The sequence below is a fragment of the Chrysemys picta genome, chromosome 11 (genome assembly GCF_011386835.1).
Source record: "Chrysemys picta bellii isolate R12L10 chromosome 11, ASM1138683v2, whole genome shotgun sequence".
Classification (NCBI taxonomy): Eukaryota; Metazoa; Chordata; order Testudines; family Emydidae; genus Chrysemys; species Chrysemys picta.
Genome location: NC_088801.1, coordinates 49,210,729 through 49,236,277, shown reverse-complemented (window position 1 = coordinate 49,236,277; position 25,549 = coordinate 49,210,729). Strand labels below are relative to the sequence as shown.

Here is a 25,549-nt window from a genome sequence, read left to right as displayed (position 1 = left end):
AAATATCCCATATGAATACAAAGGCTATTCGCGTATTTTATCACTTAAAAAAAACATGCTTCATAGCTATGTCACTATGTCTATTAAATAAAGACATGGTTGCCTTTGAAGTGATTTTGATTAATATCACAGCTCCAAGTTATCAGCAGTGTTAAGTAAGATTTTTGTCATTTTTCTAGACTGCAGACAAAGAGCCAACACGTTGTGAGCTACGGGGAACACTTTGCCTCTCATATGAGCAGAAACAACATGGTGATCCACCAGTTACCAGCGATCACCAGTGTGGCACTGGTTAAAACACACAATTAAGACTCAAACATTTCTTTTCTACAGACATCCTATGCAACATCCTCATGATTAAGATTTATAGACTTGGGAGACTGGACATGTTACTCACCTGCACACCATTCTGCTTTTGGGTATGTTGTGTATAGAATGATGTTAGTCGAGTACATCTAGCTAGCACATATCGTGCACGTGGAAGGATCCTGCGCATGATGAAGGGTCTCTGTGTGCTATTCACTTTTCACCCACAAGCCCCAGAACAATACAAGATTGATCCCAAGTATATATGCATGTATGTGTTGCAGTTCAGAAGAGGAACATGAGAAGGGTCAGGAGAGTTATCTCCCAGCTGAAATAATACAGTAACCTTCCCATTGTATAACACAGCAATAAACATGGACAGATCAATTTCAGAGGTGACTAGATTTTAATATTTAAATCTACAAGAACTAATATCAATTATTCTAGATACCAAAATAAACAATCCCACTGTACAGAAAACTGAGGCATCCTCTTACCCTGTGTAAATAAATTTAAAAAACTTTCACAAAGCTTATCACATTTACCCTAAATTTGAGCTTCACTATATGTCTTGACTTCAATTGCAGTTGGATTGTTGTTGTTGCCACCTGGGGAAGATTTTCAAAAGTGCCTAAGGTATTTAAAAGCACATATCTCAATGACATTGAGGAAGTTGAAAGTCAGTGGAACTTGTGTTCCTAAATCATTTAGGCCCTTTTAAAAACCCCTCTCTTATTATCTTATATTTATTTGCATGACAATGACAATTATTTTATTATTTAAAATTATTTCATAATATTTTATGTAAATCAACAGAACTTCATTTTCACATCATGCATTCCAACTCAAGGTATTTAGGATGCAAACTGAAAAGCATTTTTTTTAAATGAATCAAACTGTCCAAGCACAAGTATAGGCTTAAGCCTGGATTTTACAATCTCCATGTTAGTCCTGATGTTCAACCACAACTAACCCAAAATATGTACTCCAAACTCCCAGGAAGAAAAAAAAAAAGTTTGAAACAAAAATGCTTTTAAGTTGATTCATTTACTGGATGAGGGGGGATGAGGCTGGGTTTTACATCAGAGTGCCAAACCTCATTGATTGGAATTTGATTTTGCAAAACTACAATCAGAAGTGTTTAGGATCCAGGATCTAATTTATCTGAATCATCACCAGCTTCACAGCTGGTTTAGATCTGTGTAGCTCCTTTGAAGTCAACCAATTTACACCAGATGATGATCTGGACCATAAAGTTTGTGGATTAAAAAAAAATAGTCTGCTTTTGTCCAATGTCTATCACTTTTTAAGTAAAGTTGTTCAGTCAAAAGGAAATATTACCTGGTTGTTTTGATTTCTTTGGCCATTTAATTTTCATAGCTGTAGCTCCACGTCCCTCTACATGAGCTGTGTAGATCTCAGGAGACTTTTTCTGATTATCTGTAAGGGCAAAAGAGTTTAAAATTTCATGAAGACCCCTCCAGGATAGCACATCACATAAAAAAACTTTTCAAGGAAATGTCAAAGATGAACTTTATTTTCATGTTACACAATAATATGTACTCTAGAGTATATTATCTGGAGCATAATTAGGAGCCTTTGAACTCTAAGGAAATAGTTGCAGAAAGTTAAAAGTAGCAGACATAGTGAAAACTAAATTTGAAATTTGATATTATTGGCGTCCTGTACACAGAACTCTTAGTTATCACCACTGTCCTTGGCCTCTCTCTACTGATACAACCAAGATAAAACAATTTTTGAGAGCCTTTTAGGCATTGTGTTGCACTGAGCTTGTACCTTGTTTCTATCCTGTTAAGCCTAGTTCTAACACAACCTTTTTCCTCAATACAATTAGTGGTGCTAAACATTAACAAACTTTGGCCCCGATCCTGCAATTTCCAACACATCAGAGCCACACTCACTTCAAAAATAGCTCACCTAATGTACATTTTAGGATTGGGGACTTGGTTTATTTTTCAACCCTAAACAATTTGTTCATAAAAGGCTGAAAGCTCAAAGATTTAGGTAATTATTTAGTGGCTTAAGTTTGGTTAAGATAATGTAATAAATAGAAAGTAAACATTATACTTCCATCCTCAAGTTAGACAAAAATACACCCAAATACCTATGTTAAATCAACTTTATTAAGGTTGCAAAGGCAAGCACACAAAAGTAAGGAAATGCCAGAATTAAGGTTGTCTATTGCTAAAAACAAACAACAATTTTAAATTAGTCACATATGTAATGGGAAGCCCTGAATGCCCACTCTTACGAAAGGGTTCAAAGGAGTTCAAAGAAATCAGTTAGGTTGGAGTCATGGGCTGATAGAGCGGGGGAGTGAGATAAAATGGTAACAAAGATGTAAGCATGAGCAGAGGTGTGGACAAAGCAAGAGTAGCTACTAAAGGGACTCAAGGAAGACAGTGCAATGACTGGAGCAGCAGATGAGGATGACGACCTCACAGCAGCATTCTGGTTGGCTGAATATTTTCATTTTCATGTGTAAGCCTTTACTCATGTTTTACCATTTTAAGATAAGTGTTTTGTTTCGGGGAATTACATCAAACTAATAAAAATGGCTGCTAGTCAACAGAAAAAAAGCTGAAAAATAGCTAGCAGCCACATGGAGCTTGCAGGCTGATCCGATCCATCTAATGTAATTGTCACAGAAAATTAGTTGCTGAAGATACTCATTTCAGAATGGGTAAATCTCAAACGCAGACTGCTATAGGATGGAGAGACATGATTATTAAATATGTACTTAGGCAATATTGGAGGAGGGGTGCATGAAGAGTGAATAAAAGAGATGTACTTGTATTGTTATTTAATCCAAACAATGCAGCAGAAGTTACCTGCTAGGTATTTATTAGAGTTACTGGAGGAGTGTTTACCTAACTGCTGGGTGGGAAGTGATAACTTCTTGGCTGCTAAAGTTTAAGTTTATGTATGAAAGAGTAAAGGGTTTTTTCCTTATAATTTTTATTAATTTTTCCAAATACAAGACATATACCAAAATACCAGATTCACCATAATCCACAAAGTAAATAAAGAGGGTTAGTATAAAGGGAGGGTAGGGCAAGCGGCATATCTATCCTCAGGGTCCATGTTAATCACAGACCACTAAAAGGTCAGCTCCAATTGCTTTGAATTTTTCAGGCATTCCTTTTCTGCAGGATGCCAGCTGGTACTTAGCTGTGAGGTCAGCCATATCAACAAGCTGGGCATCAATATTTGTGAGGATTGACTTTTCCATTTTTGCAGGATTAATATTTTAGCGGACCAAAGATGGATGATAGAACTACGCAAAATAGTGAGTTTTTGAACTATTCATAGTTATTTATTTATTTGTATTGCAACAGCACTCAAAGATCCACTTAGGCCTGGGGCTCCCTTGCACTAGGCATTGTACAGACACAAAGGAAGATGCAATCCCTGCTCTCAAGAGCTTAAAATCTCATTTTAAACAAAACGCAATAGAGCGTGACAAACAATAGGAAGTAAGTATCAGGGGGTAGCCGTGTTAGTCTGTATCTACAAAAACAACAAGGAGTCTGGTGGCACCTTAAAGACTAACAGATTTATTTGGGCATAAGCTTTCGTGAGTTAAAACCTCACTTCTTCGGATGCATAGAGTGAAAGTTACAGATGCAGGCATTATATACTGACACATGGAGAGCAGGGAGTTACTTCACAAGTGGAGAACCAGTGTTGACAGGGCCAATTCAATCAGGGTGGATGTAGTCCACTCCCAATAATAGATGAGGAGGTGTCAATTCCAGGAGAGGAAAAGCTGCTTCTGTAGTGAGCCAGCCACTCCCTGGTCATTTTATTACAGATTTAAAAGTCACTATCATTGAACAAAAAAACTTCAGAAACAGACTTCAAAGAGAAACAGCAGAACTAAAATTCATTTGCAAATTCAACACCATTAATCTGGGCTTGAATAGGGACTGGGAGTGGCATCCGAAGAAGTGAGGTTTTAACTCACAAAAGCTTATGCCCAAATAAATCTGTTAGTCTTTAAGGTGCCACCAGACTCCTTGTTGTTTTAATAGGAAGTAAATCATTGCTGATAAAGTTTGCAGATGAGAAAAGGTTGAGCAGGTGAAAAATACTCACAAAGAGAGGCCCCTGGTAGGAAGTGATCTGCATTGCTTGGTTAGCTGGGCACAATCTAACATTATGTGTTTCAATATGGCCAAATGCAAGACCAAACTTACAAGATAGGGGACTATATCCCGGAAAGCAGTGACTCAGACAAGTGCTTAGGATTCATTTTGGATAACCAACTGAACAGAAGCTCCCAGTGTGATGTTGTGGCGATAGGGCAAGGAAATATCAAATAGGAACAAGGAGGTTATTATACTTTATCTATACTGTACTGGTGAGTCCACTTCTGGAATACTGTATCTAGTTCTGGTATTCACATTGAAGACAGGATGTTGAAAATTTAGGAAGAGTACAAAGATGTGTCACAGGAATGAATTGGACTGGCTAACATGCCTTACATTGAAAAACGTAGGGAACTCAATCTTTTTAGTTTATCAAAAAGAGACTTTAAAAGGAAACCTGATCACAATGTATAAGTACCTAGACAGCCCAGTCCTCGCCCACAGACAACCCGCCAACCTTAAGCATATTCTCACCAGTAACCACGCATCGCACCATAACAACTCTAACTCAGGAACCAACCCATGCAACAAACCTCGATGCCAACTCTGCCCACATATCTACACCAGCAACACCATCACAGGACCTAACCAGATCAGCTACAACATCACCGGCTCATTCACCTGCACGTCCACCAATGTTATATATGCCATCATGTGCCAGCAATGCCCCTCTGCTATGTACATTGGCCAAACTGGACAGTCACTACTCAAAAGGATAAATGGACACAAGTCCGATATCAGGAATGGCAATATACAAAAACCTGTAGAACACTTCAACCTCCCTGGCCACACAATAGCAGATGTAAAGGTAGCCATCTTACAGCAAAAAAACTTCAGGACCAGACTCCAAAGAGAAACTACTGAGCTCCAGTTCATTTGCAAATTTGACACTATCAGATCAGGATTAAACAAAGACTGTGAATGGCTATCCAACTACAGAAGCAGTTTCTCCTCCCTTGGTGTTCACACCTCAACTGCTAGCAGAGCACCTCACCCTCCCTGATTGAACTGACCTCGTTATCTCCATACTGATTTATACCTGCCTCTGGAAATTTCCATTACTTGCATCTGAAGAAGTGAGGTTCTTACCCACGAAAGCTTATACTCCCAATACTTCTGTTAGTCTTAAAGGTGCCACAGGACCCTCTGTTGCTTTAGACAGGGAGTAAAATGTAAGGCTCTTTAATCTACCAAACAAAGCTGTAACAAGCTAGAATGTCTGGAAACTAAAGCTAGACAAATTCAGAGTAGAAATAAGGTGCAAATGTTTAACAGAAACGTAATTAACATCCTCTATCACTTGGAGTCTTTAGCTTAAAATTGAATGCTTTTTAAAAAATATGTTCAAACTCAACCACAAGATACTGAACTGATGCAACAATTAGTAGGTGAAATTCAATGCCTTACACTGTTGCAGGAGTCAGACTATCTAATATGATCACAATGGTCTTTTATGGTCTTAAAATTTATGAATCTATAAAGAGAAAGCAAACGTTATTAGACCATTACATAGGCTAAAAATCATAGAACCATAGCAATGTAGGGCTGAAAGGGACACACAAACCCCCCTGCTGAGGCAGAATCAAGCATACCTAGAACATCCCTGACAGGTGTTGATCTAACCTGTTCTTAAAAACCTCCAGTGATGGAGATTCCACAATGTCCCTTTGGGGCCTATTCTAATGCTTAATTCCCTTAGTTAGAAAGATTTTCCTAATATCTCACCTAAATCTCCCTTGCTGCAGATTAAGCAGATTCCTTCTTGTCCTATCTTCAGTGGACATAGAGAACAATTGATCGCCATCCTCTTTGTAACAGCTCTGAACGTATTTGAAGACTATCATGAGGTCCACCTTCCATCCTCTTTCCTCAGGATTAAATATACCCAGTTTTCTTAACCGTTCCTCATAAGTGATTTTTTTCTAAACCTTTTATCATTTTTGTTGCTCTCCTCTGGACTCTCTCCAATTTGTCCACATCTTTTCTAATGTGCAGTGCCTAAAACTAGTCACAGTGCTCCAGCTAAGACCTCACTAGTGCTGAGTATAGTGGAACAATTACCTCCCATGTCTTACATATGGCACTTCCATTAATACATCCCAGAATAGTATTTACCTTTTTCACAACTGTATCACATTGTTGACTCATATTCAATTTGTGATCCACTGTAATGCTATGTACACTCAGCAGCACTGTTGCCTTGTCAGTTATACCCCATTTTGCATTTGATTTTTCCTTCCCAAATGTAGTACTTTGCACTTCACTTTAAACATTGGAATAGTCCCATTAACTTGGCTGGGACTGCTCATGGGCCTAAAAGTTGTACATGTGTTGCAATGGGACCAATGAGTGCACTTGAAGGTTCCCAGTCCTTTAAATTTTTTTGTTTGTTTCTTACTTATAAATAGAAATCAGCTAATGCCATGCATCTCTGCTCACATCTCCCAAACAACTTAGTAAGTATATGTAATCATGACAGAGGAACTAAAAAAGAACTGGAGAAAAAAATCTTCCTTAAGCCATAACACATAAAGATATTCAGATAATTAGCTGTTGCTCTTTCAAGTATATGCTAATTAACAAGGAAGCTTGAAGCATAACTAGAAGGAAAAATCAGTTATGCTTGGGACATTAACTTAAATTGTCATGTTAGAAGGACAGTTAGCCTCTCACTGTAGGGAAAGGGGTATTTTCATTTTTTTCTACAGAAATACTTGTGAACTTAGTAATGAGATATTTTGAAGGAATTCACTCTTCAGGGGATTATTTTAATCATCCATTTAGCAGTTAGCACCACCTCCTCACTGGGCATTCACCTGATATGGCATCCTAGAGAGTGGGAGGTGGAATTATTCAGACATATTCAGTTTCTAGTTTACTACATATTTAAAACAATCATTTAGAATGAAGCTTTAAGTGCAGTGTCACTAAAACACAGAGAATGGCAGAGATTGCCAACAGGAGCCAGTGCATTAGAGACCATTCTTGGCAGATCACAGCAATGAGAACATCAGAGCCATACATTCTAGTACTCTGTCCTTTGCTTTTCCTGGATCAACTGGACTGTTTGGTGGAGACCCTCCACTGGTGGGTAGAGCCCCCAAACCTCCTGTTAAGCAGGTTCTCTAAAAGGGTAATTCTGCAATTCTTCATAGCTAATCCCCTCTTTCAAGGAGGAATGAGCTTGCAAAATGCCCATACAAAGAGCTAGGGTCCAAAGTCATAAATCACCAGAAATAACTGCAGGTAATGGATACTAGATATATTTTAAAAAGCTTATACTCTTGTCTTGAATTTACCAATTTATGATCCAATGCCAGTATGTTATGCAGAATATACATGCAAAATGCTTCTAATTTAATTCCCACTATTGTTAACAAGAGTGACACACATTACTTAGGGACAATTAAAAAACCCTTGTTCCCCTACAGAGGAATAACACGAATAGGTGGGTAGATATACTGAGTTTCTTCCTAATTATTTTGGGGGGGGCAGATTATGTTGCCTCAGAAATTATAGAGGGTTTTCCCCCCACCAAATCCATAAATCCCCTCCCATGCCCCCATAGCCATCCTCCCATAGACTGCCAGCCAGCAAATGCCCCCAATTCTTTTTGGGAACTCCAGTCTGTAATAAGAGGGCCTTCTGCAGGATCACTGGGAAGTGGTGGTTTTCTCCACTTTTGCACCTCTCGAGCTGAGATCTACTGGATTTAACTTCCCTCTAAAACAGAGAAAACCATGCTTAGACCATAATGCACAATTTAGAGACTTTAGTCTTCAGAGCTCATAACATGGTAAAGCTTCCTGATTATATATTGGCAGATAAATGACTGTGTAAAGCTCTGTACCATATAGTACACACTAGTTATAGTAAGTATTTGAAAGAAAACAGATCTTAGCATCTGTACTCCATTCCACAGAACTTATAGTAGAGGCAAAACATGAATTGTGACTTAAGAACATAAGAACGGACATACTGGGTTAGACCAAAGATCCATCTAGCCCAGTATCCTGTCTTCTGACAGTGGCCAATGCCAGGTGTCCCAGAGGGAATGAATAGAACAGGTAATCATCAAGTGATCCTTCTCCTGTCACCCATTCCCAGCTTCTGGTAAACAGAGGCTAGGGACACCATCCCTGCCCATCCTGGCTAATAGCGATTGATGGACCTATCCTCTATAAATTTATCTAGTTCTTTTTTGAACCCTGTTATAGTTTTGGCCTTCACAACATGCTCTGGCAAAGAGTTCTACAGGTTGACTGTGCATTGTGTGAAGAAATACTTCCTTTTGTTTGTTTTAAACCTGCTGCCTATTAATTTAATTTGGTGGCCCCTAGTTTGTGTGTTATGAGAAGGAGTAAATAACACTTTCTTATTTACTTTCTCCACACCAGTCATGATTTTATAGACTTCTATCATATCCCCCTTAGTCATCTCTTTTCCAAGCTGAAAAGTCCCAGTCTTACTAATCTCTCCTCATATGGCAGCCGTTCCATACCCCTAATCATTTTTGTTGCCCTTTTCTGAATATTTTCCAATTCCAATATATCGTTTTTGAGATGGGGCGACCACATCTGCATGCAGTATTCAAGATGTGGGTGCACCAAGGATTTATATAGAGGCAATATGATATTTTCTGTCTTATTATCTATCCGTTTCTTAATGATGCCAAACATTCTGTTCGCTTTTTTGATTGCCGCTGCACATTGAGTGGATGTTTTCAGAGAACTATCCACAATGACTCCAAGATCTCCTTCTTGAGTGGTAACAGCTAATTTAGACCCCACCATTTTCTATGTATAGTTGGGATTATGCTTTCCAATGTGCATTACTTTGCATTTATCAACATTGAATTTCATCTGCCATTTTGTTGCCCACTCATCCAGTTTAGAAAGATCCTTTTGTAGCTCTTTGCAGTCTGCCCGGGATTTAACTATCTTGAGTAGTTTGTATCATCTTCAAATGTTTCCCACTTTTTACGGACCATTTATGAATATGTTGAATAGGACTTGCCCCAGTACAGACACCTCGGGGACACCATTATTTACATCTCTCCACTGTGAAAACTGACCATTTATTCCTACCCTTTGTTTCCTATCTTTTCATCAGTTACCAATCCATGAGAGGACCTTCCCTGTTATCCAGGGATTGGCAACCTTTTGCTCTTATCCCATGACAGTTTACTATGCTTAAGAGCCTTTGGTGAGGGACCTTGTCAAAGGCCTTCTGAAAATCTAAGTACACTATATCCACTGGATTCTCCCTTGTTGACTCCCGCAAAGAATTCCAGTAGATTGGTGAGGCATGATTTCCCCTTACAAAAACCATGTTGACTCTTCCCCAACAAGTTATGTTCATCTCTGTGTCTGAGAATTTTGTTCTTCATTATAGTTTCAACCAGTTTGCCCAGTACTGAAGTCAGGCTTACTGGCCTGTAATTGCCGGGATCACCTCTGGAGCCCTTTTTAAAAATTGGTGTCACATTAGCTATCCTATAAGACAGCCTTATTAATGCTCCTTCAGCCTTATACCATGTGTTTTCAATGGCAAAGGTTAACATATAAATGAACAACCTGTGCCAGCATTTTAACACACCTTTTCTGGAAGAAAAAAACAAACAAACAACGTTTGTTGGCATGATATACTCAATTTGATTAAGGAATGTACTAAAACAACTGTGACCCATCCAACTTATAAACAATATACTGTTCCTGTTTTTGAATGCTCATTTCAAAATGAGAATTTTAGTAGATTTTGAAATAAAGACACCAAAGCACAATTAAATCAGGATAACCACATTTACATTTAATCACATGCTCTCCATACTCATCGCATTTTGAAATAAATGTGTGCAGCAGAAAGAAGAAGGATGCTCTTACAGTTAAAATCCTGCACTGAGAGGCAAATCATCTGGGTTCTACTCCTGGCCTTGGCATAGACCTTTGGCAGGTCACTAAGGTCCAGATTTGTAAAGGTATTTTGGCATTGCTGTGCTCAGTCTTGCAACATCTTAGGTTTAGGATCCCAAGTCCCATTTTCAAAAGGTATGTTAACCCTTCAGAGTTTAAATCCCATTGATTGTTTCTGTTATATATCAATAGTGCCAAGCACAACGGGGCTCTGATCTTGACTGGGATCTGTGGTGGGGTGTACTCCCCACACTGGTTCTGAGAGGGCTGAATTAGGCCAGGCAGGCCCAATCAGCCAATTAAGCAGCAAAAGAGGGAGATATAGGCTGCATGGACAGCATTGATTAGAGGGAAGCTCACCTGAGCAGAGGTTGGGCTGGGCTAGTTTAAACCCAGAAAGCTGGCAGCAGCAAAATCTGTCGGGAGGAAGTTTGTGGTCACCCTCTGTTTAGTAGAGAAGGAAAGTGGGAACTCAGGGATAGAGTAGGGGGGCCTGGCCCGCAGGGAAGGGCATACCCTAAGGAGAGCAGGATGGAAAAGAGAGCTTGTGAGATGCAGGGTAGGAAGCAGCCCACAGAGTAAGTAGCAAAGTTGGGGACTGAACATACTTTGTCTGCATGTTGTAGGGTCCCTGGGATGAAACCAAGAGTAGGGGGTGGGTCTGGGTCCCATACCTGCCACTGGGGAAGTGGCACCAGTGGGACAGTGAACTGGAAGGCTGCCTGTGTCACTGCAAGAGTGATGGGCTCAGGGCACCAGGTGTGAGGACTGCTGGATGCCCCCTGAACAGAAGAGATTTTGAAGGACTCTACCCAAGAAGGGGGAGATGCTGAGAGACCTGGCCAGAGGGCTAAGTCACAAAAAGGCAGCAGCAACTTTGTGGAGTGAGAGAGGGGCTGCAGACTGGGGAGACAGAGAGAGAGAGAGAGAGAGAGATGGTGTGCAACTGCGGGAAGGGGCATCAACCTCGTGAAGCTAATCCCCAGAATGCCCAGGAGGAGATGAGTAGAGGACCCTGTCTCAGGGTCTCTGGGTGGTACAAATAATAATTGTTATTAATAATAAATAAGATTGATTTAAAATATTAAATATGGCCAACATTTTGAAACTCAGAGTCTATTGTTAGAAACCTAAATCCAGGTTTAGGCACCTAAGTAACTGACCTGATTTTTGGAGATACTGAGCACCTGCAGATCCCATTCACTCCAATGAGAGCTGTGACAATTCAGCCCCTCTGAACATTGTCCTTGTATTACTGACGAAATACTTCAAATGGTGTAAATGAGAAAGCACTCTTTTAATCTTGTTAGCCCTAATTTAATCCTGCTTTATGTCACAAGTATAACAGTGAAATTATAGAAAATTAGTTGCTATTCTCCAAACCTCCATTTGTTTACATCCAAAATCATCACATGACTGAGGCCCGTTGTCTGTCTGTGCCGTAGGGTGCCCCTAATTGAGCCGGCTGCTGCAGAGAAGCAGTGGAAAATTGTAGGTGAGGAATGAGGTGTTGGCAGGCCAGGATGCAGATCCAGCCACTGGATCTACATTACCATCATTAAGCTTTACTCCAGCCAGTGATGTTATTCAACTGATCTCATGAATACTAAACCATCCACAATATTTTAATACCAAATCTTGGATTTTCAATAAATCTACTAAATATTTTATTAATTAGAGTAGCTTAGAGAGGCCATTCTTCAATTTTCACTTGGAAAACTCTGCATGTTGTTGTTTACTTCAGAACCTCTATCACTCCTGGAAGATCAGAATTGGAATTAGAGGCGAATAACTGAGGCAGAAGTTTTAAGTTAGGTGAGGCGAAGTTTTACCTCTTAGTATGTACATAATTAGCAGATGAGTTCATTATTTAAATACACTATCCAGCTTTTAGAAGAAAACAAACACAGGAGCTGATGTGTAAGGTCATAGAGGGATAATCGTATTCTTGCCTCTGTGACAGGGCATAAGGAAAGGCACAGAGTAACTTCAGCATTTTTCTTTTTTACAGTTAACAGAGTATTCAAGAAAAGAGCCAGTCTGACAACTCTCAAGATTGATGTCTTCTGCTTATACAACTAGGGTTACCATATTTAAAAAATAAAAAAAGAGGACACTCCACGGGGCCCTGGCCCCGCCCCTTTCCCACCCCTGGCCCTGCCCCAACTCCGTCCCTTCCCCGCTCCAACTCCGCCCCTTCCCCAAAGTCCCCGCCCTAACTCCGCGCCCTCCCCTGAGCGCCCCGCATTCCCCCTCCTCCCCCCCAGCCACGCGAAAAGGGCTGCCCGAGCGCTACCGGTTTCATGGTTTGCCGGGCAGCCCCCAGACCCTGCGCCCCCAGCCGGCGCTTCCCCAGTGCAGCTGGAGCCCGGAAGGGGAAGCGCTCAGCCAGGGGTGCAGGGTCTGGAGGCTGCCCAGCAAACCATGAAGCCGGTAGCGCTCGGGCTTCGGGCAGCTCCCGTGCCTCCAGACCCTGCACCCCCGGCCAGGCACTTCCTCTCCCGGGCTCCGGCGGCTGCTGTGCTCCCTGAACTCCTGGGATCTGTAAGTGCCAAGCTGCCTGAGCGCTACCGGCTTTGGGCAGCCCCCATGCCTCTGGACCCTGCGCCCCTGGAGTCCGGGAGGGGAAGTGCCCGGCCAGGAGTGCAGGGTCCAGACGCATGGGGGCTGCCCAAAGCCGGTAGCGCTCGGGCAGCTCAGCTCTTACAGAGCCCAGGAGTCAGGGAGCACAGCAGCCCCCGGCGCTTGCTCTAAGGTAATCCAGGGAGTATTTTTCCCGGACATGTTCGGCTTTTTGGAAATTCCCCCTGGATGGGGGTTTGATTACCAAAAAGCCAGACATGTCCGGGAAAAACTGGACGTATGGTAACCCTAATACAACAACAAAAATATCTAGCACAGGTTGGGAAAAAATTGTATTGCCACTAAGTGCACCTCAGTGTACCTCCACCTTTACCCAGAAAGGACCACCTCAAGGGAGTGAGAGGATAGTTCTCCCTTCTTCATGTTCTGTCTCCATATCCATTCAGTCTTGCTCAGGCAGTGGGAGAGGCCCCAAGTACATACCTAACGTTCCAGAGGGAACTATACTTGGGGCAGCTGGCCCACCCATGCAGCAATGGCTACACTTCTGTTTTTAGTATACTAGCTCTATCAGAGCTAGAGCGGGCATATCCCTGTGAGCTGAGGATTACGTCTCCAGCGCCACTGTAGACTTACCCAGGGAGATTGGAAAATCCCACCTTCTGTCAACAGGAGTGCTAGTGCCAATTGCAGGTCTGGCTTTTAGAATTCAACATTAAGAATTGGACTGCCACCACAAACACAGTCACACAACCCACCAAAATCCCTTCATATAGTCAAAATTTGCAATCACTGTTGACCTAGGCTGGGTGCAAAATACTGACATAATGCAAAAGGCACAGGTAACAGGATACTTAGACTGCCTGCTTTGGTATATTCTGATGGTTTTGTAACTTTATTTCAAATACACGCACATTTTGTATCCAACACAGCTTTAAGATTAAAAAAAGCAATTGTGAAGAACCAGTACCACAAGCCTAAAATACAGCTGCCCAATAGCAGCAAATAAACTTTACAGAATGCCTTATGCAAGAAGAAGTAGGGTTTCCCTGCAGGACAAGAAGACACAGCAAAACAGTGAAAAAACTATCCAAAAACATTGAATTTGCTTTTAGATGACATATGTAATGTGTTGGTTTGAGTTGCAAGGGAGAGACAGGTGGGAGAGTCTATCTGTGTGTGCGGAGGTGGGGGGATTATTTCTGGATCAGCTTATGAAAACTTTAGGATGATGAGCAAGCAGAGAGATTCAATGTAAATAATCTTGCCTCTTTGTCTCCTCCATGAAAACTTTTCCATTTTTCATGTCCACAGCTTTGTTACTTATTTGCCATCTCTTATTCTGAAGTGGATTTTGCTCAGATGTGCCCTTCTGTCCTCTCAGCTTATTTATACACAACATAAACACAGACAAATTCATTCAGCAATGTCTTCTCAGAATTGTCTATTATCTGCTTGCCCTCATGCTTGTTTACTTTTACTTCCAGTTGAACTACAGTACAAGACCTTCCTGCCTATGATGAAAGCCTGAAAGGGTAAAGACTCCTCACATAGAAAACTTGCTTTCTAGCAGATGAACAGGAACTCTGTGGGGAGATAACATCTTTCTCTTTATGAGTCCTGCCATTCCCCTTATGAAACATGAGAAAGTACATGTGAAAGTGGCATCCTTGTGAACAGATACCAGGCTTCCTGAGATCACTAAAAAACAAAACAAACCAAAACGTAAGGGGGCTGATCCAGCCAGCACGCCACTCGAAGAACTTTCATTGAAATAAATGGGAGTTCTGAGCAGGGAATGCTTACAGGATTGGGACCTAAAAAAGTCAACAAGGGATCTACTCTTCAAACACAATACAAAACGTAGAGGAATTTTCCCTATAAAGCCAAACTATATTTACTAGCTTCTCTGAGTAGGGCACAGACCAGCACTGGGACATTATCCCTGAGGGAGCTCTGGAAAGACAGTGTCTCAGAGAGGACACAGTGCCTCTTGGTGAGCTCCAGCATGTAGATTGTGCACACACTGCTTACTTAAATTGTAAGCTCTTTGGGGCAGGGGCCATTTCTTTGTTCTGTGTCTGTACAGTACCTAGCACAGTGGGTCCTAGGCCATCAATAGTGCAGAAAGCATATGGGCTGCAGTTGTGCCTGACTTTAGCTCATTGATTGGAAGAAGGGAAAAGCTCCTTGTGTTACCATGGACACCTGTACAGGAGCCAGCCATAATCTAGTGCTCTATATTTTGCTGCTCAAGGGAGCTAAATGCATCCAAGGATATTTTTGTCTTGGAGTTGGGGATAGAGCTTGGAATCAATTTCAGAAAAAGTAAATATCACAAGCCAGATGCTAGCAAGGGATAAACATTATACATTGATTCTAGGGATGAGTAAACTGGCACTGTTAGCATAAAATAAAAACAAACTTAACCCTTCCCCCAAAACTCAAGCTGAACCCCAAGAAAACTCTATTGTGCGAGCTACAAAAGCTTTTGAACTTTTGTTTTCTTCCATTTTTGTACCAATTAGCACATCCTAGTTCTCATAATAACCAGAAATGTCATAATGTCATGGGAAAGGTTATTCTCATGCTGTTTTCCTGACTGGAAATACATGCCATAGTTTTCCAGAGACAAGGTGGGTGAAGTAGTATCTTTTATTGGACCAACTTCTGTCAGTGACAGAGACAAGCTTCCAAGATTACACAGAGCTCTTCTTCAGGACTGGGAAAAGTACTCAGAGGATGTGTTTACACTGCAATAAGACACCCATGGCTGGCCTGCATCAGCTGACTCAGGCTTGTGGCACTCAGCTGGGAGGCTATAAAACTACAATGTAGATGTTTGCGCCCAGGCTGGAGCCCAGGCTCTGGGAACCTCCTTCCTCATAGGGTCCCAAGAGCCTTGGCTCCAGCCCAAGCCTGGATGTCTACACTGCAATTGTATTGCCCTGCAGCCTGAGTCCTGTGAGCCTGAATCAGCTGTCATGGGACACCCATGTGTGTTTTATTGCAGTGTAGACATACCTAGAGTGTCACAACTAAATAGAAGGTGATACAGATTGTTTAGCATAAGCAGTTAACGTTGTAAGAGACTCTCAGGATGAAGTGGGCAGTTAACAAACACCTCTACAGTCTAGGACAAAGAAGGGTCAGTAGGTTATGGTTGTAATGAGCCATATACATCAGGTGGCTTTATTGAGTCCATGATTTTTAGTGTCTAACAAAGTTATGAATTTGAGCTCCCAGGTTTGTCTTTTAACTGCCCAGTTCACCTTGCACGGTCTCTTACAACATGTGCAGGATGAATATTTGAGGCACTATTCCAACCCACAGTTGAATGAAGTTTTTAACTGTGTTACAAAAATCTTGTCATTACTGCTTTGCACAATTTCTAATTCATTTTTTTCCCCGGGGGAAAATGTGTTCCCTAATTATTTGAATGTCCTCTTTCTACAGTATTAGATGCATCTATCTACTATATATTAAATAAGTATATATAATAGTAATGTAGTAGATTCTAGAAATGGGTACAACATTGAAACCACTAACTAAACACCTTGAACTTCAGGGAAGTTCTAATGCAAATAGAACCCTAACTTTGCTACAGATAGGCCTAAACTGGCTACATATTTATAAATTTACACGATTGTTACAGAACAGAAATCAATTTAAAGGCTATCACTGTGTTTTTTTTTCTTCTGTGGAACAAATCCTGGCCCTATTAAAGTCAATGGGAATTTTGTCCCTGACTCCAATAAGACCAGAATTGACCCTATTTGAAAAATGTACATCAACTATGTGAGAGCAAAATTATTTTGCTATGTTTCTATTGTAAACTTAATAGTAGTTTTACAGTGAGTGTAAAAGCTTCTTAGGGCAAGGTCAATCTCTTAATATTTATACAGTACCTACCACAATGGGGCCCTGGGCTGGGTCTATTGAAATACACATAATAAAATACATTAGACCCAAAGGTGTCACTGTCCATTGGACCTTTGAGCTGCTTACTTTTCTCTCTAGACTACCGGCACGTTTTCACTGACTCCCTTATGCTGCAGATAGGACATTTTTCTTTCTGCTACACTGTTTTTATACAATTCTATATTTTTTCGTATTGTCAGACAAATCTTTTGCTAATATTTAACTCCTTTGAATTCCCCTGGATCTCGTTTTAAAGCTACCAACTAGCTGTGCAGCACAAGTTCTGACTGTCATTCTTATATCACTAATAGGCAGTTGTGAGATGTCATTGTTCCACCAAGCATTCACTCTGGTTACTTGAGTGACATATTACAGACCCTGCTTCAGTTATTTCTTTGAAAATAAGACTGTCAAGACATGATTGCAAAAGAACTGTAAAAGTATTAAAAACCTCCAAATCTTTCTGTATTTTTCATAGATTCATAGATTTTAAGGTCAGAAGGGACCATTATGATCATCTAGTCCGAACTCCTGCATAACGCAGGCCATTGAATTTCTTCAAGAGCTTCATCCATTGTGCTGTACAATTTACAATCAAACATACATGGCTGAAGATATAGAAGCTGAAAGAGATTACTAATGAGATACTGAGGTTTTCATCTTCGGGTCTGTCTCATATCAGTAGTGATTGAAAAACCGTTTTCAGACAGTGATTTGACATGTGTAAAATTAAATGATTATTTCAGTCCAGTTCCTGATAGACAAGCATCCATCACAAAATCATAATATCACAACATCTGCCAGCACAATTTGCCTCCCTTTTTGACAGCCTCAACAGAGAGGCAAATGGAATGAGCATGGAGATCAACATACCCTCAGGGCTACAGCGACTTCTTCTAGAACAGGTTCTCATTCTATCCTCATACAGGACAATAATCACAACATCCTTGGAAACAGCATGGTTACATCAGTGTGTATATTAAAGCTGGCCCATTCAGCCATAACACCACCTTACTGGAAAGCTAGGTTCCCAGCTATTTTATCCAAGTAGGAATCTGAAAGAAAATCATATCTTACTTCATCTCTGATATGAATAATGTCATCCTCCAGGATCCAGCTACAGTGCAGCATATAGCACAAATATGTACTAACAGAAGATTGACATGCTCTGATCTGACTTTGCTCTTCTGCCTCCCCCTCTGTCCCACTGCCTACTGTTCCTAGCAATTGTTCCTCCTCCCTATTTGTTGACAATAAGGTTCCTCACCTTTTCTCACCCTCTAATCTTTCCATCTGCCCAGTTACCCCATCTCACTCTTGACCTTCCTTGCCCCAGCTCTTACCCGCTTCTTCGCCCTGCCCCTTACCCTCTGACTCGCTTCTGGTTCTTTCTGCTCACAATGAAAACATGTTCTGGTCTTCCCCATCCTAATAAAACCACCCTTGACCCCATGTATTTATCCAACTCCATCTCCCTTTCCCCCTTCACCTCTAAACATACTGAGGGCCTTCTACAAACACTGCATAAGGTTCCTCTCCTCTAACTCCATTTTGAATCTCTCCACTCATGTTTCAGTGTCTCCACTCCACTAAACTGCCCTCACCAAGGCTTTTAATAACCTCTTCCTGGCCAAGTCTAAGGGCTTGTAGTTCCTCCTCATCCTCTCTGCTGCTTTAACACTTTCCTTGAAATGTTCTCCTCTCTTGGATTTCAGACACTGGCCTCTACTGGTTCTGTTCCTACCTCTCTAACCATTCCTTTCGCATAGAAGTTATGTCTTCACTGCCAAAAAAAGGCATGTTTTTACAGCAAGATATCTAATGTGTGCTAGCTATCTCAGTGTGAAATCATAGCAGAGACAAGGCACAGGTATTTTTTTACCATGATGTAACTTGGCATGATCAACCACAGGTGGGAGAGACAGTCTTAGTATTTACCCTCCTCTTCTCATTCTACACCCTTTCTTTTGCAGATTGTATCTAGTATTTCAGCCAGTCTCTCTAACATCTACTGGATGTCTCACAAGCAACTTAACATGCTCAAACCCTATCTCCTTAACATTCTTCATAAGGTCTCCTCTATCCTCCTCTGTTACAGTAGACACCACATCAGAGTCAAGCTTCTTGTCTTTACCTTTGAAATCTTTCACAATTTTGCCTCACCCCTCTAATCCACTCTTGATTTTTAAAAGAAACATATATCTTTTTAATTTTCCTTTCAAGTGGGGTAATATGGATTGCATTCTGATATGCCTGAGAGTTATAGGAAGACTGAGATCATTCTTTCTCTGTCAGTGCACAAACTTGAAATCATAGATGAGGTAAACCTGTTGACTCAGAGGAGTAGGAGAAAGTTTGCCTCAGCCAAATATCTTCAAGACATGTGATTGCATGGTTAATATTCCTAGGGACTCTGTAATGTCACTGATACTATTACTTGCATGAAGGGTTGATTTTTTAATATAATGGAGCAGATTGTGGCTGGACCTACAGTGATCTAACTTCCCATCTTGCAAAGGGACCAACCCATAGGGGTGGGGAGTACAGGCAGTGGCCTGAACTCACACCACTGTCAGTGACAGACTCCCCATTGCATAGTCCTGATTCTCTCCACACCAATCAATCAGTGTAGCTTGCCAACAAAAGACTGATCTGTTTGTATGCTGAACCCTGTGAAAAGGTGGTACAGCTCCCAGTCCAGATTCCAGAGATCCCAGAGAAATGCTAGTTGAAATGGAAATACTTGACTCAGGCATTTCCAGTATGAGCCAACTGTTAATCACCTGCAGCAATTAATTTGAATAGCACATCTGTACCATCTGAATTAAATTATATTTTGATTTCAAAAAAATGTCCCATATGGCACAGCACACTGTAACATCTTTAACTGCCCTTATGACATTCTGTATTACTTCATTATCTTGGCCATGAGTATTGCTTTCATATAAATCTTGACATACAGAGCCAGAAGCCAGACACAATTATTTTAAATACCCCTCTCTCCTCAGATATGTGGCCTAACTTTTAGAGGTGCTAAGCACCACTGAAATCAATGGAGGTTGCATGTACTCAGTGTCCCTGAGAATCATGCCATTGGTGAATATAGATATAAATATGTTATATAGGTAGCTGATGGATGGATGGATGACTAATAAATAGATTTTTGGAATGATATGACAGATATTCATAGATTTTAAGGCCACCAAGGGACATCTTGTTATGCCTTTTTCTGATAGATTAAACTGCTTAGAAATTTCTTCCCCGTGTCTTTGAAAACTGTTATCAAGGTATCTCAACTTTATCTTGTATAGTGTAAGTAGATTGAGCTTCCTTAGTCTCTCTTTATAAAGTATGTTTTCCATCCATCCATCCTTCTACCCACTCACCCACCTCAGAGACAGATATCTAGATTGGGATTTTCAAGGGTATTCAGCACTCTGCTCTCATTTTTTTCCAGGTTCACTCTTGGGGCTAGATTCACAAAAGGACTTAAGTGCCTAACTACCACTTTAGGCACCTAAATCCCAGAATCAGGTCCCACTGGTGTAGGGATATTAAAGAAGGTACTAACAGTGATTCCCCCAAGTGACAGTGACCCCCTCATAATTTGGCCCCCACACTTTAAAATCCAACAGTTTTACCAAGTACAAAAATCTCTTGGGTCTTCTGTTAAAACTTGTAAGCTACTGTCTGTAAAAACCATTGATTATATCTATCCTGTGAAAGATATTTTACTACTATGTAAAACTTACAAACAAGTTAACTGACTTTGTTCTTAAAGTAATTGATACAATGTAAACAAACACTATAAGCTGTTAAGTGACTTTCACTTCATTCAATGGCTCCTAGGACAGACCCCCACCCTCTGTGATTAAAGGGCCGGGAGTCTCAAATGAATTAGCACACACTCTGAAAGTGGTGAAGACAGTAAATTAAAATATGGTTAAGGGATGGAATGTATGCTGATGAATGCTTAATATACATGGATGGTTAGGAAGGTGCCAGCCTAAAAAAGGAGTATCCATCGGCCGAAGAATGTGTCAAGTGGATGACCAGAAACCCCCGGAGGGTAAACTGGGACCCACCCCATCACTTGGAAGGATGAGAAATACAAACTTTGGACGGTGTGGAGCCACCAGGAATGTGCCACTTTGGACAGGAATGTGCCATCTGCTGATTGAGTCAGCAACAGCAGGATGAAACAGCTCCCATAGACTAACATAGGAACTAATTCCTATAAGAATGGACTCTAAAGACTGATGACTTTGAGTCTCTGGTTCTGCTGCCAGCCCCCAGGAGCATCAGGTGCACCTGACACAGACTCGGCTCCATCCTCATGACCAAGATACCTGGCCAGTAACTTGGCATGAGCAACTTCTAGGCTGGTAACTATAACACCTGTACAGAACTTGAATGAATGATTGTGTGAATGAATCTCTCTCTCTCTCTCTCTCTCTCTCTCTATATATATATATGTATGTGTGTATGTATAAGAAATAAGTAGTCAAACAATGTTGTTTACTTTTATCTTTTGCTTTATCAGTATATTTACAATAAATGTGGCATCTTTGCCTTATCCCTCTTAATAAAATCCTGCTGGTTTTTATTCTATTGGTATAACACTGGGATTAAAAAAAAAACAACCTCAGCTGCTGCTGCACCCTGTAGGTACCTAAACTCATTCAGCTTCTAAGTTTTTGCACTGAGCTTTCCCAAGGTGCTTGGCTTCCTGACTCTACCCATGCGCACTATAGCCTCATTCTATGCATCTGGATGCTTAAGACCTAGTAAGATGCAAAAACTGGTGGAAGATAAGCATTCCCTTACCTAACTCACCTGCAGTAAGTTCACCAACCTGAACATGACCTGTATCCAAACTCACATAAAACAGTGAGGGTGAGAGGAACCCCTCATAAATTTTAGTCTAATGGTTAGCATATTCACCTGGGATGTGGGAAACCACAGTTCAAGTCCCCCCTCCACTTAATACATAAGAAAAAACATCAAAACATGTCTGTCACTTAAAACTAATCAATTTATTAAACAAAGGAAGTCTTATCTGTAGTTAGTTAATTTAACTTATTGTTTCTGGTCACCCTGTCCTTTGGGATTTTAGAACCAGTAAATCTCATCCTCTCACACCTAATTTTTATTCATAGAATGGAAGAGGAAAACAAGCTTTCCTGCTTTTTCAACTCTCAACTGGTTTCTTAACTTCAAATGAATAGCTAGCCATTAAACTGAACTGACTGAATAAACTGAAATCCAGAAAATATTCTCTCTTCACCTGAAGAAAAAACTACTGATGTCAAAAGCTGGTTTAGCACTTCAACAAACTGGTGCTTAATCAGTGATTTCCACCAGTCCAGTGATTTGACTTTCTTTAAAACTTGGCAGCAAACATGCACTGCTTAATATTTTTAATGAATATAAATGATTTTAATAGTAAGCATTAACAGAGGTTGTCATAATTTCAAATTTAATTTTAATTTTAGTTTTATTTTAAAAAAATAAACCTATTTAATTTAAACTAAAAACTTTTGTTTTTTTAAATCATCATTTTATCCACCCTGACCAAACTAAGAAAGGAAAGAATTACAATGTTATTTTTATTTTGGCAAGAAAAGAGCAAGACAGACCATGTAGAAAGTGAGTTTTCCACAAAAGGAGTAAAGCAGTAAAAACCCACTTATTTTCAAATATTTGTTTTGTACAGATAGGCAGATGATACAAAACCCAAATTGCACTGAAAAGACCTGTGGAGAAAATTTAAAAAAGAAGCAATTTGTGCTAATCCCCCTGATGATGAGTTATTGAATTAATCTTTAATTGTAATGCTCACAAAGTACCTCAAGTGTCTACCTAGTGTCAAATAAAGGCATGCTGCTAAATGCAAACCAGGCACGTGTGGCATGAGAGGCCTTCTGTTCAGAAATGCATACAAATACCCTCTGTGAGCCCAAGATGAACTATGGGCTGGTCTACACTTAGTCCGGACTTCGGACTAAGGTACGCAAATTCAGCTACGTTAATAACGTAGCTGAATTCGAAGTACCTTAGTCCGGACTTACCGCGGTCCAGACGCGGCCGGAAGTCTCCCCCCGTCGACGCCGCGTACTCCTCTCGGAGAGCTGGAGTACCGGCGTCGATTGTGAGCACTTCCGGGATCGATCCGGGATCGATTTATCGCGTCTTAACCAGACGCGATAAATCAATCCCAGAACATCGATGGCGTGCCTCCGGACCAGCCGGTAAGTGTAGAAAACAGAAAGGCAATGCCATTAAACATTGAAATGTAAACATTGTAGAACCTTAAACGTGCATTTTTCATGGTGCCCACTGCACTCAGGTCCCTAGAAGTTGTCCTTCAATAGCAGCTTAAGGACACTGAACTCTTTTTAAAAAATGTATAATGCTGATTTACACAAGTGGGAATTACACATGAATATTGAGACAAGAATAATTGATATGCCATCTATCTTCCAAAAATGCTGGATTCAGTTCATTCACCACTGATTTGCAGATACTTCTGGGATGAAATCCAGGAATATTATGCAACAATTTGGGACAGGGAGTAAATACTATATCTAACTGATACTGTAAAGAAAATTTAGGCACCTGAAATTACCTGAGCAGGAACTTGATCAGAACACCTGGATAAACACCTGTATTCTTACAATTTCTTGGGACTTTTTTATTATTAATTATTATTATTATTATAAGTAGTCAGGAACTCAGTTTTATTTCAGCTGGAAGATGGCATGTACAACAGTGGCAAGTACAACAGTTCCCCTTACACTAATGGGAACACTGGTTCAATTCCGACTCAGGAAGGACGAGTGTGACTTATTGAAATACCAATACCGCCTATTGCAAACCTTGCTGTTCGTTAAATGTATGTTATCTAAGGGCCAGGCTGTCCATTTATGCACCACTGCCCCAGATAAGATGTGGAGAACAGCAACACCCCAGAAATAGCACCTGGAGGCACTGTGCTTCAGAGAGTGGCATAAAGTGAATTAGTAGTTTGCTGTTGGCCTATACACGCTGCACATTAGGACACCCCAATGCCAGTTCTGCTCTGGCAAGGCTATGCCCATTCCCAATAAGACTAAGACGTGAGCTGAGAATGGATAGATTCAGTGCATGACACAGGCATGCAATATTATGTGAGAGTGAGAAGCTAAGAACAGGCTCGGTATGTTCAATTGTACACTCTGCTTAACCATTGGGATAGCATCATTGCAAAAATGGCATTCACTAATGAGGCTATGTCACAGGGACCAATATCAACAAAAAAGAATGAATGTGTTTAATGTTTAAAATTAATATGAAGCCCTCTCTCTGTCAAATCAGATTCCCAGGACAATTTTTACCATGATTTGAATAATCCAATTCTTAGATCAGAACACATGTTTAATGGTTCACTAAAGCACATCTTAACCTTCCTGCAAATAATTGGCTGAGTACAAGGGCTTTTATACTGCCCCTGCTGAAAATAATGTCTTCATTTTCTATGAAATTGCATTTAATTTCCATGTCATGCTGCTTTCTCCTCCCATTCCTCATTCTTTTCAAGCCATTGTTCTTTTTTCTTTCTCTCATTATGAAAGGTATAAAGGTCTGAAAAAGCTAATTTTACCTTTCTTTACACATTTTACTGCTTACAATTTAACACGTGTAACATAATGTACAGAAAATAGCATTGTAAAATGTAATGAAAATAATAGGACACACCTAGAGGTGAAAATAATTCTGTGGTTTTGCTCAGCAGATCAAATTAGAATATTCCATGGGAGCAGAAGAAAAATACATTATTGATTTCACTGATGATATAATATACTTTATTAGAAAGATTTCTAGTAATTTGTAAAAGGATTCTGATTTTCAAGTTTTTCTCTGAGTTCAACGTTTATCCATAATCTAAGTTTGCAACCATTTGTATTTCTTTTTTATACATAAAGGCCACAATTTTCAAACCTAAAATTACGTTTCTAAGACCATCCATGTGGGAAATATTGACCTACATTCTAAATTTGGACCTGGATCCTACAGTCTAATTCATGCAAGCAGATTCTTGCTTGTGTGGAGACCCACTGACTTCAGTGAGGCTTTATATGGGCAGAAGGTCCAGTCAACTGATCAGAATGCAGGATCGGGCCATAGGAATCAAATTATCAAAGTTACCTCAACTTCACCTCTAATTCTGTGCACATCAGTTTTGCATGTTCAATCAAGTGCAGGTGCAAATGATAACTTAGATGTCAAACTGTTGTTTGCCCCAAAATATCAGGGAGACGGATATCTAATGCAAAATCCTAGCCAATGAAAAATTTGCCATTTGACTTCAAATGGGAACAGGATTTCACCCATAAATTCTACTAACTGCATCTGCAGTTGATTGCACCCACTAAATTATTCAATAGTAGAGGCTTTAAAATGTTTTTGACTAATTCTATAAACTGTATTCCAGCAGTTTCCATGTATAATGTGATTTAGTTGGTTCTTAGTTGTATCTACTAAAGTAAAATGAATACTAAAAAAATTCAGGACACTTGCAGCTAGTCCAAAGAACAACATAGGAAGTAATAACAATTCACACTACCAGACTGAGAATGCATAGGCCTTGTACTAGAATCATTAAGACATTATCTA

At 40.4% G+C, this 25,549-nt stretch overlaps 1 protein-coding gene across 3 annotated transcripts in view; it reads right to left on the bottom strand.

The window, feature by feature from the left end:
• The window catches only part of LOC101944597 (hyalin-like), a 296,774-nt gene that overhangs the window by 22,835 nt on the left and 248,390 nt on the right, over positions 1–25,549 (bottom strand). For all 3 annotated transcript variants that reach the window (XM_065561988.1, XM_042860643.2, XM_065561987.1), the window contains one exon: positions 1,648–1,746. In XM_065561988.1, coding sequence (XP_065418060.1) covers positions 1,648–1,746 — 99 coding nt within the window. The remainder of the gene's footprint in view (positions 1–1,647; positions 1,747–25,549) is intronic.